Source organism: Anopheles bellator, chromosome 2 (genome assembly GCF_943735745.2).
Source record: "Anopheles bellator chromosome 2, idAnoBellAS_SP24_06.2, whole genome shotgun sequence".
NCBI classification, from domain to species: domain Eukaryota; kingdom Metazoa; phylum Arthropoda; class Insecta; order Diptera; family Culicidae; genus Anopheles; species Anopheles bellator.
This window is the reverse complement of record NC_071286.1, coordinates 52,358,564-52,376,501: the sequence shown is the minus strand read 5'-3', so window position 1 is coordinate 52,376,501 and position 17,938 is coordinate 52,358,564. Positions and strand designations below refer to the sequence as shown.

The window sequence follows — 17,938 nt, the reverse complement described above, 5'->3', positions numbered from 1 at the left end:
GGACAGAACGGTTCGACGTTTGCCGAACGGTGCACCAGCACCCGAACCAATTATAAATTTAATTTCTCCACCAAGAGCACAATGAAGATAATGGTATCAAACAACTTGCTCGACGCAGTGACCACAAGACCGGTACGGCCCAGTTAGCGTACATCACGAGCCATGCGAGCCACGTAGGATTTTGTGAAAAAAAATCTCTTAACATAACAGCACGCCAGCAAGGGACATGTCGTAGGTTTCAATAGACCGTCCCATAGACCACTGCTTCAGAAGTGCTGTGTGCTCAACGTAGGGAAACCTTGTTGAAGTCCCGCAAAGAAACAATGTTTCTATTCAGTGGTGCTGGCACATACAATCTTTCCAGCTCATGGTCTTTCAGCTGCGTAAAGTGTTTCTACCACGAGCTTTATTGCGCAAAATTATATAATATACTAAATAAAAGGTGTACTAAAAATAATAAAATAAATAGTAAACATATTGTTATTCATGTTGAAGTTGTTATTCAGTTTGCAGGTAGCTATTATATTATTTTATCTATCTAGTTTCAATTTCATTTTGATATTTTGATATTTGATATTTTTGGAAGGTTTAAAAGGAAAAGAAATTTATGAACGAGTTATGAAAGTATACAAGAAATCTTCTCCTTCAATGAATACAGTAGAAAGATGGGTTGCTGAATTTCAACGTGGTCATATAAGCCCTGAAGACGATCCACTTCAAGGACGTCCAAAAACAGTAGCAACACCTGAAAACGTAGGAAAAATACAAGATATCGTATTGGAAAACCGTCGAGTGACTTTTCCTTCAAAAACATCCGTTTCCATCAGGACAATGCACCGTGTCATTAGAGCATTTTGAACATAACAAAAATCCATGAACTAAACTTCAAATTGTCAAAGCATCCATCGTATTCAGCAGGTTTGGCCCCTAGTGACTTCCATCTGTTTCGAGACCTACAAAAATGCATGCTGGATGAACCGGATTATTGGTTGGCTAGATTATTGGATTCGACTGGATGGCTGGATTTTTGACCGACCCAGTATAAGAATGCATTGCAATTTTATTTTAAAATGCTATGAAGTCGAGAATTCGAGAGGTATCATTGTTGACTAATTTCTCCTTAAAAAACAACACTGATTTAGGTGAAGTTCACCCAATCCTTACTAACGTCCCCTAATTTCTTGCTCACAAACACGCATGCAGTGAAACGTCCGGACCAGTATTTATTAAAAACCATTCGTTATCCAGCATCATCAATTATGTTTCATGTTTCTATCATAAATAATGTACAGCAAAGCGAAACTCATCAAACGGCACGATATTAAAACTGTAGATCAACAGTTTGGCTTAGTGCCAAAAGGACAATCAAACGGTCTCCAGAAGCACGCCACGCTGTTGCATCAGACGCGGTTATCACTGGGAGTAAATTTAATCATTACACCAATTCACCCGCGTTCAAGTAATTGCTTTCATTCGTATTTACGATCGAAACCAGACACGCAGCATATCGTAATGCAACCATAAACCGTGAATTGTCACTGTCCTTTTAATCCTTTTTTGAGCTGCGTGAACGACATAAGAATAAATTATTGTTTCACTGCGAAAGTTATCGTAAACTCGAGAAACTTCTCGTATTGTGTAGAGGTTAGGAAATCCGAATCACACCCAGAAGATACCGGGTTGGATTTTCGCTCCGGGAACAGCTCTTATGTCTCTCTTATGTTTATTACCTTAAACTCCTGCACAACAAAAAGTCAACTACAATACTATACAAACAAGGTTTTTGAAATAATTTTAAAAAGTTGTTGATACGTTTTCTTACAAATTCAGCGGCGTTACGACTTTTTCACCACATCGTCCCTTATGCCCCCCCAGGAGCAATGGTTCATGCGTCTCGTGCATGATTCATCCCCGAGGGATGGCTCCGGCACTGACTAATCTTTAAATGTTTCAGCTCTGCGCCAGCTCTGCTGAACGCTCTGGAAATCCCCGGAGGCCATTAGGCCACTGTGTAGCAAAGCTTACAGTAGCCCGACCTAGTTCTCGCCCGGTCCCCGCCGGGTGTAATCTATTTTTCCCTAAACCGACCGCCAGTGGAAAATCTGTCAATTAGCATGCCCGTCTCGTCCTAGCTTCCCACAAGCGTCCCGTACTCCAGCCCTAGCCTCCCATCCGATCCTCGCTCCGGTTTTCTGTGAGAATATCTACTCATGCGATGATGGACTAGGGCTCAAAGGAGAAGACCGCAGACCTTGCTGCTCCGGAGCTGACATTTGCGATATGGAAGCTGCCCGTAACGTAATGGAAAAATATGGCGCTATGAGTAGAAACTGGGCAAGCCTATCGAATTGCATTGCGGCCAGAGAGCACTTAGACGGTGCATCTGAAACCTGGTAAATTACGAGTGCGTTTGGAGCACCATCGTAAGCCACATAAACCGCGAAAGACTATCCAACGGTCTGCAAATCGTGATTAACGGCACAACTGAAACTGTTCCACAGGAATTTTTACTTCACTTTGAGACCATATCGTAGAACTCGACAAACATAAATTTTTGTATAACAAATCAAACAACCATTTGCAGGTCCAACCAGGTAATCATTATAAGTATAGTTCATTTCTAGATTTAAAGGCAGCCCATCTTAATGTCATTTACCAGAATGCTTTAGAATCGGAACTTCGTGTCCTAACTTCCCAACTTCCCCTTTCTGGCACAGGCGGGACCCCTTCTTAGGCGATGAAAGCGGGGCGACGATAAATCTATCTAAAACTCTTGTGCGATGTCTAATCACTCATCATATTCTAGGCGTTTAGCGGTTAGGCGCACGACGCACCGATAACATAAATCCCACTTCCCGCCAGCAGGCACTTCCGGACTTGAAAATGTGTTAGGCTGATGACGCATGGGATGGGATCCTGTCACAGTTGACACCGCAAAGATCGTGGTCATGCTGGGGCTAGACGACGTGCATATCTTTGCTACGATAGATCGTAAAACTGCGGTCCCCCGTTGGTCCCGATCCCGTTGGTGTGGAAAACCAGCGCCCTAATCGAACAGATAATGCTGACGATGGTGCCGAGTGGAAGCCAAATTGATAAACTTTCCAAAGCCCCAAACCCAAAAGAGGCCAAACAAAACAGAAATAACTAATACCGACGCTGCCCGCGCAATAAGACCAAGGGCGCTGCGAAATGTTCGTCCGGAGTGGACGGATAAAGTTGTGGGAACATCGTGAAAAACACAGGCCACCTACCCCAACACCTTCAATGTAGGCGGAAGAAAGTTTATCGATTTGGCTCGATGTCTCAAAATTGATTTCAATTTCACACTTTCCCTACCGGTCAGCCATCTTGGGAAACATTCTCGAGAGAACAAAACTTTTGCAAAATCATAATCAAATGAGGATTCTATGTGAAAGTGGAGGGGATAAACAGGACAGGGAGTTGTAATGCCTCCTGCAGGACAGGAATTTGGGGCAGACAGTTTCAAATAATCTCAATGTGGTCGAACCAATTGGCCAATACTTTGAGACCCATCCCACTTTCGCCATCCTGTCTGTGGTCGGTTCATTGAGCAATCGCTGAGTTTAGTTGGCACAAGAAATCATACCCCAGTCATGGTGACGTCACGATGCGCCAGAGGAAATGGGACGTCTTCCAGCAAAGGTTTATGTAATGTAGTCAAAGCTTGTTAGACACGTAGCTTACAAAACGGGAACGAAAAATCGGACAAGAGACTTAAGCCATGAGTGATTGTCGTCTATTAGCACCACGGGGTACTATCGAGACAAGAAGTAATAAATCATCGTTAAATTTCTCAAACTACAGAAAGACCGCCCGTATGGGGTCGGTTAGCGTACGGTAAAGGTTGTGAGATCCTTTTTTTGTTTCAATCTCTGAACCTGTGCGCTTCATCGTCCACTGGGGATGTTGTCCTTATTATTCCATAAATACAGACGAAATCATTAAACTTAAGCGTGCCCGTCCGTTTGCTGACAGACTGCTCGATACGACACGTCAAAAGTGTCCAAACGCGTTCCGGTTCCAATGTCGGTCGCATCCCACGTGGCCACCTCCTGACAGCCGGCTGCCACTTTCGGTCAGCGAAAGTCACGTGATTGATTTATGGTTTCGGTTTTCGCTGGCCCCTTCTGACGGTGTGTCGGTGCCAGTGCCTCCAGTTCACAACTAGCACACCTGCCGCACACCAGTTCCGGGGATGGACTACCGGGGAATCCAAGAGGAGTCCTCTGGGGAGTGAAGGATAAAACTTAATAATTCCGGTTTTAAAAAATGACTTCACCAAATGTGATGTTCTTTATGCGTTCTGCATAACCGAAGTTCCAGAAAGCCAAGCCAGCTTCGGCCCGCCAAGACACGAAAGACCACACTCCAGAGGTCGCAGTCATTTGCGCAACCAACCGTTCAAAGCGCACGCGAGCGACAGTACTTTATGGGGCTTGACAAAATTAAACACGATATTAATCCTCCCGAGTACCGTAACTCTTGTGTCACGAACCCTGGACGTGCCAATGTCGCGCCCACAGTGAGGCTGCCGGAAACGGTACTCCAACCCGAACTGGGACATTCAGCATCGTAATCGAAAGGCTCCGGCTGCTCTCTCTCTCTCTCACTCTATCTCTTTCGTTTGGGAAAAAACAATCCACTCTCGCCGTGACGGAACCACGTCGCGTCTGCAATCCCGGGCGACTGCAAAGGGCGATCGCCAAACATAATTCATACCATAGATCATGAATACCAAACTATTCCACCCAACAAAGTATAAATGGCATCCATTGCGGGACACAATTGTGCCCTTATCGCTCCTTTCTAGGGGTTTTGTTTTAGATGTTGCCCCCGGAACAGCTGCAAATGCTCGGCGTCCATCAAACTGCCACGACAACGGCGAGGCGACCCCCATTCCAGTTCGTGCGGTTGTTCGTCTTGAAAAATATGTCCTTTCCGGGCGCCGATTTGGAGCTAGGTGGAAGCGACACTGCCCCGTTTCTGACGCAAGACACTCCCCACTTTCACACCTTTCGCAGACCTTCGTTTACACATCCCGTGTCCGGTGACACGAAAAGTGTAAATGAGTTGTGATGCTTTTCCGGCGACATTACCGGGACCGAAAAGGACCCTCGCCGCGTGCGGATGTCGTGTGCTCTCCAAAAGTGGCCCCTCCCCTCCCCGGTCCGGTCCGCCCGTGCACTGCACTTTCTCGCACGGAAGCAAAGCTTTTATCAATCCTGTCTGAAGTCTCGAGATTTAATGTCATTAGATGGGCAGCAGGGCTTGCTGACCCGGCACGAGGAGATGACAGGGCGACGGTACACAAGTTTCGCGCTCGTCAGCACGCATATCACTCCCACTTGCGTGATGTACCGTGGCACGTTAATTGTGCCTGCTGCTGATTGACGTGCACTGGGCTTTTAGTGGCGACCAACGTTTTCTACGTGCGAGAAAAGCAAGCAAAAACATACACAACTCGTGGGATACTCCTTAGACCTGATTTGCCAGTAGTGGCCTTGCCACAGCCGTACAACGTAGCTACCACCTCTGTGCTGCGAAACTAAATACATTAACAGTTCGTACCAAGGGTCATTAATAAGTATCAAATATCTAAGCCTTAAGCTTTTCTTAAACTGTTGGATATGAGTCAACATTTAGATGTTGCCTGAATCTGGAGGTATAGCCGATAACCAAACTTGATGCTTGAATTGGAAGAGAAAATGAAGAGAACATGAAGAGAATTTGTATATACTTAGCAACTTGAATTTAGGTCTTGAGGTGGTCAATAGTTGCCTGTTTGTTCGCATAACATAAATATCGATTGGGGCTGTCGCCTATTAACATAGCCATCGGGGTGAAAATGAGAGAAAATGAATTAAAATCCAAAATGCTTCAATAGTTGAGGGAATCACACGGAGGTCATGCGGTATTTAAATGCATGATGGTGACGCACTGTGTACGAACTAATTTAGTAAGATTAGTTCCATTGAAGGTTGTTTATCACGATCGAAAATGTATTTTACACAACACATTACTTCATAAATATGGAACAGTCCGTTCTGTTGAAAAGTTGAAAAACATATTGCTTTGGTGCCATGGTTTAATGAAAAATGTAATGAGGCTATGTTTAATAGCTGCTCAATTGCTAATGTTAATAACAAATGTATCTTTCAGTTTGAGTCGTTTTGTATGCCTTATATTACAACAAAACTGAGCCGTGATTGGTTGAATCATTTCTACACCATTGTAGACTACAGCTGTACCGTTTCACTTTTCTTCAGTTATTCAAATACATCGGAATTCCACCTTGGTGGGCTACTTGTTAAAGGAACTTGTTTTTTCCTAATTGGACTCGGATTTTTCGAAAACTTCTAAAAGATGAATTCGAAGAGGAATAGGAAACAAATAGGAAGTTTTACATTCTTACTTTTCTTATCGGAGTTCTACGCCACCGAAAAGACTGCAGCGAATATCTCCGCAAACAACTAGGTCACACGCTTCCAGTAGGAGCAATCGAATAAAATGTGGGCTTTGTTTGCGCTAACAAAATATCATCGTGATATCGCAGCTGTACTTTAATGATTCCTGATTCGTGCTATTTCCAAAAGGTTGCCGTTTCCGGCCCCAAACCAAAGTCCCTTGAAAGGTGAGTATGTGAAGGTTTCGCATAAGGATCGCGTTAAACCGCCTTAGCACGTGCGTCCTAGTGGTGGACTCACCACCAACCGATGATCTTGACCGACGGCGTAAGAACGGGGCCCTCGGCGCGGCTGACACTTCGATATGTAGCGTTCTCATCTGACAACATCGCCACCTGGCACCAGGTCCACGGTCATGTTGGAATCCGTTTGTTTGTTTGACTGTCTGCGTCTGCAACGGCGGCTTGCGGGTCGGACGTCGGCTGAAAAGGGTTTCGGCTTGTCGACCGTCACGGCCATAAATTATGTGACGTAGTCGAGCTCCGTCAGCGTGTCCGCGTTCGTTGACTGCCCGGTATCTCGTAGGGTCGGCCTTTATCCTCTGAAATGAAATTAAAGAAGCGTGTCGCGTGGTCGGGGCGGAAAGGGACCGTCGGAAAAGCGGATGGGCCAAACAAACGGGGGCAATCAATAAACACACAGAGTCCTTGAATTACCTGTTGGGGCCCCTCGAGCGAAAGGATACTTTAGATACAGAATCGCAGAGTTTGAAAAATTATCGATAGGATTTTTAAAGGATAAGACCATAAGAATGTCTGAAAACCAATTTTAAATTATTTCATCTAAAGTTTAAGTATCTTTCAGTGATTTTGGTGATCTTTCATTATTATGAATTATGAAGATTGTATTATATAATAAAACGCGTGGTGTTTCTTTACTTGTCAATAGATAAACATCACTACTATCAACTACAATTTCACGCTGATGGACATTTCTTCGAAACAAACACACCAACACATTGGGTGTTGGTACAAATTTATCACCGCGCCAGGAGGACAGCCACTCAAGAAACATCCACACCGGTTGATGGCCAAGCAAGCGCGATGCAAAGCCGCGTCATAAAAATAGGCCTACACACTTCTATCGCCATTATCACCCAGCATCCTCGGCTCACCGGCTCGTGGCCGCAGTAGCCAGACCATAAATACATCACTCCGTACTACGTGCGGACAAGCGGCCAGCGGCCCGTACAGAGCTCGGAAGCGCGGAACGCGATCAGTTCCTCGCCACAGCTGTGGTCAGTGGCAGTGTCTTTGCCAACGCACCGCCAAACGGACATCTTTCGCCGTAGCTCTAGAACTACGCATCTTCATCAACATTTTCCCACGTTTCACGATGGTTTCGTAGAGCGTCAGCTAAACCACCGAGATCCGAAAAGTGGACAAGGGAAGTGGACCGAAAATCAAACATCGCGACTTGAGACAAGCTGTTTTCGAGCAACATAAAACTGCGCAAGTCCCCAAGTTCAGTACGGAACGGAGCGCCCGTCGGCTGGTGCGGTGTTAAATAGTTTCTACAAAACTGTCAAAGTTTCATCGTCATTTTTGCGGTTCGGCCCTTTTTTTTGTGCGCGTCTCGGTGGTCGATTGGCGTGCAGTTTCAGTGTTTGTTTCGAGTGACAATATCATCCAACCGTGTCGTGTTGGGCAGAAGAAAATGAGACGCAACAGCTGCCGGTTGCCGGTTGGTGTCGTCGTATTGCGGACCGCGTTTTTTCTCGCGTTTCTTGGTGTGGTCTGCAATGTCCGAGCCGTTCCTTACGGTGGAGCAGGCGTCGAGGTGGATGAGCAAAACGAATCCATCTCCCTGACTGCCTGCTACGTCGAGGACCTACGCAATATCCGTGAGCACCACCAGAACCCGCTGGCCATCAGCATTGAGCACTGCTATCTGCAGGAGCTGCCCAATGCAATCTTTATCCGCTTCAACGATCTGCGCTCGCTCGATGTGTGCGACAGTCGGGTCAACAACCTGCAGGACTTTGCGCTGAACGGTTTGCGGAGCCTCGAAACGTTGAACCTTTCGCGCAACAACCTGACGACGGTGAAGTCGTGGAGCGATTACGACCTCGAGACGCTCCTGGTGCTCGACCTGCGCCGCAATCTAATCCGTGCGATCAACGAAGCGTCCTTCCGACGTTACCCGGCACTCATGAAGCTGAATCTGGCCGTCAACTATATCGGCGAAGTACCCGAAGGAACATTCAAACCGGTGGCAGGGCTAAAGAACTTGAATCTGGGCAAGAACCTGCTGACCAGCGTCGACGCAGGCATGCTAAGGGGGCTAACAAAGTTGACACACCTGGCCCTACACCATAACCGCATTCGCACGATACATCTCGACGCATTCGAAAGCAATGGGCACCTGAGATCGCTACAGTTGCAGGACAATTTGCTGGAAGCTTTCGAACCCGAACTGCTGGCAAACTTGCCGCGACTCACGTTTCTGAACGTGAGCAGCAACGAACTCGTGGCCGTTGGTAACCTGAGCTTCAAATCCAACGGAGATTTGCGGGTTCTGGATCTGAGCTACAACCGCATCGAACAGCTGGAGGACAATAGCTTCCGGGGGCTTTACGATTTGGAGGTAAGCATCAGCATCAGCAGAGAAAAGTTGCTTGAGAAATCGTGCCCTTTTGCATTCATTTTGGCGTTACTTTGGGTTGAACATTTTTTTAAACAGTTCTTTGAATTAAATTCCAAGATTTTAAGGGTTTTTAAACTACACTTAATACTATCTACTGCTTGAACAACCATTGACATTCTAATGGTTTGATCTGCTGTTTGATTATTTGAACTTTTCAGCGTTTCTTTTAAAGTTGTAAGCGAAACGTAGAAAAATTTGAATATTTTACATTTTCAACCATTAATGTTAATTATTTACAGAACGGAACAGAAAACAACACATGAAATTTTTTTTAATGATCTCTAACTACGTGAACGTGAACGATACGTGAAATGCAATATCGTTCAGATAGTCGCCTCGGGGTCGATAGCAAAAGTCGATTTTGATAAGATAATTTTTAATAACATTTCGGTTGTTACCTCTGCTTTAACTAGGCGCATGTCCAACGGAGCCAACTCGCATGATCTTGGTGGCCAATTGCCATCACAAAGAGGCGAAATAATACACCCATCAAAGTTCTCGAGCTAGATCGATCGAAAACCATTCGGCTTTTAAGTCGATAACTTCAATTGCAGGCCAAAAACAATTGTCATCATCAGGCAATATTGCTCGGAATTGACGATAGTGATCCTACCTTTGTCGTTTTCAAAAACAGTAGGATCTTATGATGCCGTCAGTCCATAAAGCACACCATACAGTCACCTTTTCTGGATATAACGGCCTCTTTTCTGTAAAGAGCCTGTGATTTCGAAACAATACCTATACAAAATGGATAAACCTGTAGTTAGGTTCGCGGCTACAATGTTATAAAGAAAATATTTAACTAGTTTAGCAAACATAGCAAATCATTGTGAACTTTAAAGAACGAGGCCATGATCATCAGTTTCTACTTCTCTATTGGGTAGACTAATGGTACACTGCAACTCAATCCATTCTAATCTCCTTCCGCTCTTATCTCACCTTCCAACATCCACCGAAGGTACTGAACGTAAGCAACAACCACATTCAGAGTGTCAGCAAATATGTGCTGAAAGACTTTACTAATCTTCACGAGCTCAACCTGGCCGCCAACAAGCTGGACTACGTCGGCCTGAAACTATTTGCCTTCACCCCTCGGCTTGCCCGACTTAATCTCTCCCGCAATGCCATCAGCGAAATCGAGCGAGACGTATTCGAGGATCTCCCGAAGCTGCACACTCTGGATCTCGCCGGCAATCAGCTGACCGACGACAGTTTTCTTTGGCCACTGATGAATCTGAGCGTGCTGAATATGAGTCACAATGGATTCCGGCGTATTAACGCTTCCCTTCTGGAGAGCCTTACCCACGCTGAACTCTACGGCAACCCGTGGGACTGTCGCTTCCTGGTGCAGGAACTGATACACCACGGCCGGAATGTTGTGTATGGCAAGAACTACGTTGTGGAGAATCTGGCCAACATCATCACGGCAACCGGCATCGAGTGTACCGATGAGCGGGGCAAGCCACGGGACATCGTCGTCGTTGAGCCACTAGCGAAGCCTTCGGACAATGAAGCGGTACGTGGGGATACTATATTGCTCCTACAGTTCAAGAACCTTACGCTATGTTCTAGGAGTTCCACCGGTACCGATTTTTCCACGAGGGACACGTAGACACACGCCCCATCCAGGATGATTTCGACGCCAAGTCAACCATCATCTGGCTCATGTCGGGCGCGATCGCCGTGTTTGGGGCGTTCAAGTTGATCCAACTTCTGCTGCGGCACTCGGAACATCAGAGCGAAAAATGGCGCCTAGCGCAGCATGTAAGTAGTCACGACGATCACGAAGCCGCCAGGCAGCACTATGTTACTGCCACTCTGGCCAGTACTGGCCACCCCGCTTCCACGGGTCTGTCGCCCGTCCCGCCTGGTGGCTTCCATTTCTTTCTGCCCGTTCCTCGTGCGGCTTGCGAGCGTCAGTACACGCCGACGATTTAACAGTATCTCAGTAGATTAAAGTTTGCTGTCGAATGCAGTCGTGATATGTCCGTGGAACGTGAGTCCGTAGAAAAGTGATCTTATGTCTTCCGTCCGGTGTAATATTTGTTTGTGCCACTTGTATTTATCTGTTTAGTGTAAACTTTAGAACGCAATGTTTTCTCTAATAAAATTGTCCAGTAGAAACTAACACATGATTGTTCTCTGTTTTGTGTAAGGACTGATATTTTTAAAAAATGCTTTAACAAGCATTGGAACTTGAGTTACTTTACAGCACAGCAACGTAGGGTTCTAAACGTAGAGTTCTTTTGCGAAATATGAATGTTGGTTTCGAATGTTGGTGTTGGTTGGTGTGGTGTTTCGAATTATGAATGTTGGTTGGTTGGTTTCTACGCAGTGAAAGGCATCGCTAACAGGCAAAGTTTTGCTTTCAGCTATCAAAATGGTTGCATTGCTACAAACGTGTCCCAACAACGACGCCAGTTCATAGCAAAAAGCAAACACTTCACGCACAACAACACGCATTGTGGCCGTTGGCAGTAACCGTAGGCACGAATCCTAGTCCTAGATCCTAGACAGGTCCATTGTCACGAAAAGGCCGCGAATGTTTTTACTACATCGTTTCCAATCCGCCGTCCAGATGAAAGACCAGTGCGTGCGAAAAACACTCGTCTCATCATCTTTCACCGAACCATTTTGCAGATCATTCGACCAGTTGACCTACATTTCCTGTAATCCGCCATAATCCGGCGAACCGTGAAGCAATATTTCTGACCTTCAACCACCGCGAGCAAAACTTTTAGTTATGCTTCCAAATATTTCTTTCCTTAATCGGGCGCGTGCAAAGTGCTCAACATCAATCCCACCGGAAACGGACCGGAGAGCTCCATTTTCCGGTAGTTTGAAGCAAACAAAACAAACTACGTCCATCGAATCGACTTCAAGCACGACTTTCGTGAAGTCGCAATAAATTATGCGCTCTGCCAGTTTGCATTTGTCCGAGACTGCGGTGAGATTGTCGGAGTTGGGGCCTTCTTTTCCCATTGGACTGTGGCGCCGTTTTCGTGGAGCTGTCCTCAAGGACACGTGGCGAAGAAATAGGGCCACTGAGCCCAAAACATGACTTGGCGCAAATCTCTCCGGTGCCTGGATGACGGACGGACGGACAGAACGTGATGGAGCGTAGATCTCGGTTTGTTTTACTAACTCTTTACGGGCCTGTTTACTGTTGGATGGACTTCGATTTAATGAACTGTAAGCTTCGGGTTTTGGGTGATAAGTTTAGACGGAGCAGGAAAAAAGGCATTAGCTGAGAGACAAGCTGTAAGCTTCGCGGAAAACGTGTAGTCCAATGAAGCGCTCCCTTCGTAAGAACCCAATTTTATTGATTTTTGGTTAGCGAATGTTCCTATTTCCTAAAAAAAACCACTAATTCTAAGAACAGTACTGCTCTCTGCAATCAAAATCAAGCTAATATATTAAACTTAAGCGTAGTACTGTAAAGCTTAACCATTTGTTGAGTCGTTAAAAAAAAGGAACCTTTTCGGTAAAAGATTCTCGCGAGACCCAAATTGTCTAAGTTTAGTTCGTTCCCTTGCATGGACCCCTCGGAATGTGAAACAAATTGGTTGACTGAAGCAAATAAGAAAAGCTATCAGCTAACACTCGATCATTTTTAGAGCATTCTTAAAGATTGCTCTGGCGCTTTGGATCATGGGAAACAACATAAGAAATCGACACTATTGTTCAGCTATCAAAACGCTATGTTATGTATCGTTGAGCTTTTTACATTAATTGTTGAGCCATCGACAGAAGTACGGTGATCGACGCTGTCCACTGACAAAAGCCGCAGATACGATACCATGTGACCTATGCAATGGCATACATGTAAACATTGCTCAGAGTTCCGGACCAACTCATCTAAACAATCACCCGAGAAGGACGGTATCAATCGGGTTGGGAACTATTGAGCTATTTCCACACCACGCCTAAATGAATTGCTTTCGGTAATAATTAATCGATTACATCCCCCGTCAATCGTCCAGCTGAACCCAAAAGTTAAACCAAATGAAATGTTGTGCCTCCGAAAGCAATCGAAACACATTAACAGACCGGCGCAGCATAGAAATCACCGAATTTCGGCCGCACTCGGCAATGCTTCCAACGGTCGCGGTTAATAATTAATCACCTGGCCGTGGTTCGACTTTCGGCAAATCCATCGCAAAGCGACGAACAACGGTACTTTGCAGATCTAATTTCCGCCTCCGTGGAATGGTGCCACGGGGGGGGGGCACCTCATCCCGGGCAACTGCATGAGCCCTAATTATTGAGAACTTTCCGTGGATTCGCTGGACAAGCGCTAGAGAGGTTCCCCGTGGCAGCATCCGGCGACTAGAGCTAAAGATTGCGAATAAATGAAACAACCGTTCCGCGACCGTGGTCAGATAATTAAATCACGCCGCGTGGCTCGTAGGATCGAACGTGCCAAGGGTCTCGGAATGAAAGTTTCTATTTCCTTCGACCGCAAACTTTGATCTCTCATCGGAAACCCAACGACGATGTTCCGATCTTGACTTCCGCCCTTGACCTGGCTGGTGATGATGTAGATTGTTATCCTATTCTCAGTCAGTTTCGGACACTTGATGAGTGAACTTGAACATCGATTAATATTATATTTGTTAATGGGTAACACATCAATAATTAAAGAAGCTCAGACTGAAGAAACCGTTTTGGAACCGATGTTTACTTAAAATATCAAAATAGATGGAGTGGCAAGCAAAATGACTAGTTCAATGTAGACATTTAAATTATAAAACGGCAGACTAAAACAATATGCAATCGTCCATTACATCTATTTAATCTGAGCATTAGTCCTTGTCCATTAGAGAACCATCATTAGAATGAACGGGGTTGCTTCAAGTACTTCCAAATCGTTAGCTTTCAAGGTATTATTGGCGTATTCTAATTTGACATGATTATGTAACATGGCAAACAAGTACAATGAAATAGTTACAACCGCTCTACACATAAATATGGCCCAAGTATACGTTGTTCTCTGTATAGGTTGAATCCTGTATGGTTTTTAATATCGTCTATAACACTCTGGAACCCATTAAACCTTAAGGTTGGGTATGTTTCAGGAATAAACTAATACTTGTTATCTCTCTTCTCTATAATAAGTCTTGTTATCTTCTCTTCTCTTCGAAATAAGCACGCTGTTCTTTACAGTAAGGCGAACAGCACCGTAAATGCACATCATCTCGAGTGAATAAAACAAGAGAAATAAAGCATTTAACCCACAGGTACTGTAACGAAGAGATCCTCGACCTCAATAATATTCGTCACCCTCTTGCATCTACTTGTGTTTCACATTACACACCGTTTCCAGAACGTCTCAGAGACATCGCTTCGTTTTAATTAAACTTTCTCCGTTTAGCCGACACTTATATAGCTCAAGAAGGACGCACATGAACTAATTTTTACGCATTTTAACGAGTGTGCTCGTAATTTCGTTCCGTCAAGAAGACTTTTCCGATTTCTGCTATTTCACAAAAAATCCCCCGATTCTCGTACAAACGCGTAGTTTTTCTTTCATTTGCATCTTATTTCGACCATCCATTAGCAGGATCGAGCGAAGAAAATTAACTTCACACAAATCTTCGCTTCTCGACCCCCTCACAAGCTTGCCGCTCGGCGGAAGTTCCGCGTCCAGCGTCGGCATTCCGGCCAACGTTGATTTGCTAATGAAAATGAGCGCAACATGAACTTTGCTTCGGGAAAAGAGTTTTATTGCCCATCCATTCCGTCGTCCAAATCCCTTCCATTGCCATCTATCTTCATGCTGGCCGATTAAGAGGCGAAAGTCTCCGGAAGCTCCTTCAGCCGGTGTGTGGGGGTGAGCCTCGAATGTGGAAAATTTTGGGGAAAGCACCAGGCAATGGGAGCGGGAAGGCGGGATTGCACGCGGTTCCGGTTGGAAAGTTAGCGGGAAGCTCGTTTCCGCGCTGCTAGTCCAAGAGGGATTATGCCAACCGTGCTAATTATGGTAGAGCAAGCTCCTTGATTCTCCCGCACGGACGCCACGGTGGTCCGGAATTTTACCCTTTTCGGGGTTCTGTTTAGTTCAACACATGTGCCAACGGATGTACTAATGGCCGATGCTCGGGAGCATTTCACAACGATCGGCACTAGTTGTAGCGAACTTTATCTTTCCCCAACACTCTTGTCCAGTGATATACCTTAAACTCCTGCACCTGTAAAACTGCTACAGGACAAATATTTCCAAATCACAATAAAACCTCTTCGCGTTCCAATCGATAACGAGGTGCATACAACCAAGAGATTAATTTTCACAATCAGCTGGTGCATGTAAGTTAAACCCGAATTTGCTGAACTACCAAGCACTGTTTTGCTCCATCCGTACTTTGCAATGAACCTTCAGCGTAACTCGTGTTCTAACGTGTTCGTAGTACGTCTCCAAATTTCATACACTAAACACAGCGCTCTAGCCCTTGCCACGTTGTTGGCTACAAATTTTAAAGTCCATTAAACATTTTCTACCCCATATCCAGTTTCCGGTGGGTCGTTGAGTGGCTGTTACCCGAACGCCAAGGCTGGACCGGCAGCAAAAAAAACGTGAAGGCTTAACTTCGGTCTGGTTTGTGAGTAGGAATCAAAATACGAGAGGGATCAGAGTTTCAAAAGAATACTCGAACCGTTGGCACTCTCTCGCGCCCTCAACCCCTCGCTAGAATGGGCGTTGTTGGGCGCGAAAACTCGATGCCGAGGGTACTTCGGAATGGACTTCGGGACAGACATATTTGTTATTGTTACCCTCTGGGAGTTCCGGTGACCCGGATGCCGATGCCGAAGCCTGCCCCGTCTCCAATCCGTACGCTTAATCTCCGGTGCACTCTGCCCCTCTGCTGCTCCTCTATCGGCCTTTTGTTTGGTTTTCCCGAGGCCTCAGAATCCTGCTCGGATCCCGTCGCCCCGGTCTCGGGGAGCCCCTGTAGTACTTCCGGCTGAAGCGCGAGCATAGAACCGGGCGACCGGGAATTTGTTTTCCCATCGAAGACGATGGCCACGGACGACGATGTTGATAGTTTACCATTTTCTTCCCATAATGGTGGCTCTCTGGAGACTCTAGTTTTTTCCCCCGGATTTCGAACGCCTGACCGCTCGAACGAAAGGATTATAACCAAGGAACGGAGACTGGACCTAGACAAACCGTAACCGTGCTTCACAAAGTGGCGAAAGAAGTGGAAACGTCGATATTGTCACACTCCTGGCCGTGGGGCGGTGGGTGTTGAAAAGTGTACTTCGAGACCTATTACGAGAGTCAGCCATGAGAAATGGAACCACTTCGGTAGCCACTCACATTCCAAACCCGGAGCGAAATTGAATGGAAGAGCGGCACACAAAAAAAACACGATATGGCTGCGAGCCAGAAAATGGAGCTAATCAACCAATCGGGACATAGAAAAAACAAACGCTGGGTCCTAGAGTGTAATCCGCTTTTTGGACTACGACAAGCATAAAACCGGATAACGGATGATCGCGGATTCAAAGCTATCGAAACGTTCCAGCCCCCGGGCCATCTAGTGGCTTAGGTTCTAATTGTTAAAGCATCTAAATCCCTTCAGCCCATTTAACGTATCGCAAACGATAGACCAGCATCGAGCAGGAAGGAAGAAAATCGGCCTGTGCGGCTTGCTCCGAGCCTTTCCACGGAAATTGATTAAAATTGTACATTTAATTGGCTGAAATCCAAGCTCATTTGCTTATCTCGTTACTCAATTTAAACTATTTCCTTGCTTCAGCCAGGATAGCTGAGGATAGGACCTTCCTTCCTTCCCACCACCTCCGATGTAAATCGTCGAAATGGATCCGCTTCCGCAATCCGGCAATCCGTTTTTCCAGCTTTTCCACTCCACTGGACGAGAGAAACGGGCAACCGAACGGATTGCCGACCAGCGTACCAACCGAAGCGGCAGTACAAAAGGATCGGTGGCCGTGGAGAACGTGGAGAATGTTTCGCTTTTCCTGCAGCTTAAACTACTAATTGATTTACTCGCTTTCCGCATGCCTCTGGTGGTGGGTTTAAAGAGTTTTCCGGCCGCTTGTTTTTGCCTCCTTATACTGGCTCCGTTCGCTATCATTCGCGTTTGCTAACGGGGTGGCTTGTTTTTATTTCTCTCTCTGCATGTGAACCTCTAACGACTTTATGCTAAACCGTCCTAACGACGCACATCCTCGGAACGCATCTACGGGACGATCCGAAATGGTCATCATCGCATCGACGACAACGAACGCCGCGACAATGGTGAGGTGTTTGGCCACATACTAACTAACGATAATTTTGATCATGTGGCACGCGGTCGAAACTACAATAAAAAACTATCCATCACGACGTCGGCCGTCCGGTCAAACACTACGCGGTTCCCGTGCAAATGTCACCTGCGGACGACGCCACAAAACCTTGTTTGGCCGCCCAAACATTCGACGATCGGTGGCGCCATGCCGGAATGCTGTCCGATTTGCATCGTCGGGTCCTTCCCGTTGGTCCTTCAATGGTGGACCAACAGCTAGAGTACAACATTCCTGACGAGCGTGATGTTGCCATCCGCAAAGCGATGGAAGCAAATAGAGGCGAGATGGAGGCAAAATTGTGATTAAATCCGAAAGCAAGAATCGTGGCTCGTGCGTCGATCATCCGACTGCGCTGCACCGATCGATATCGGTTTCTACGCCAGATAGACGTCAGTTAGAACCATAAAATTGAGTGCAAAACTTTAATGTTCGGCTCTGTCCGTTCTAGTAATAATAAATAAATGATACTAATAAAACTAGAAACCCACTAATCG

General features: G+C 45.9%; 1 protein-coding gene across 1 annotated transcript; it reads left to right on the top strand.

Moving 5' to 3' along the window:
• Positions 1-7,730: 7,730 nt before the first annotated feature.
• LOC131208929 (insulin-like growth factor-binding protein complex acid labile subunit) lies at positions 7,731-17,938 on the top strand. Its single transcript, XM_058201871.1, has 4 exons — positions 7,731-9,074; positions 10,093-10,650; positions 10,707-10,898; positions 17,660-17,938. Exons 1-4 carry the CDS (start codon positions 8,145-8,147, stop codon positions 17,744-17,746), a joined length of 1,767 nt encoding a protein of 588 aa, XP_058057854.1. The 5' UTR covers positions 7,731-8,144; the 3' UTR covers positions 17,747-17,938.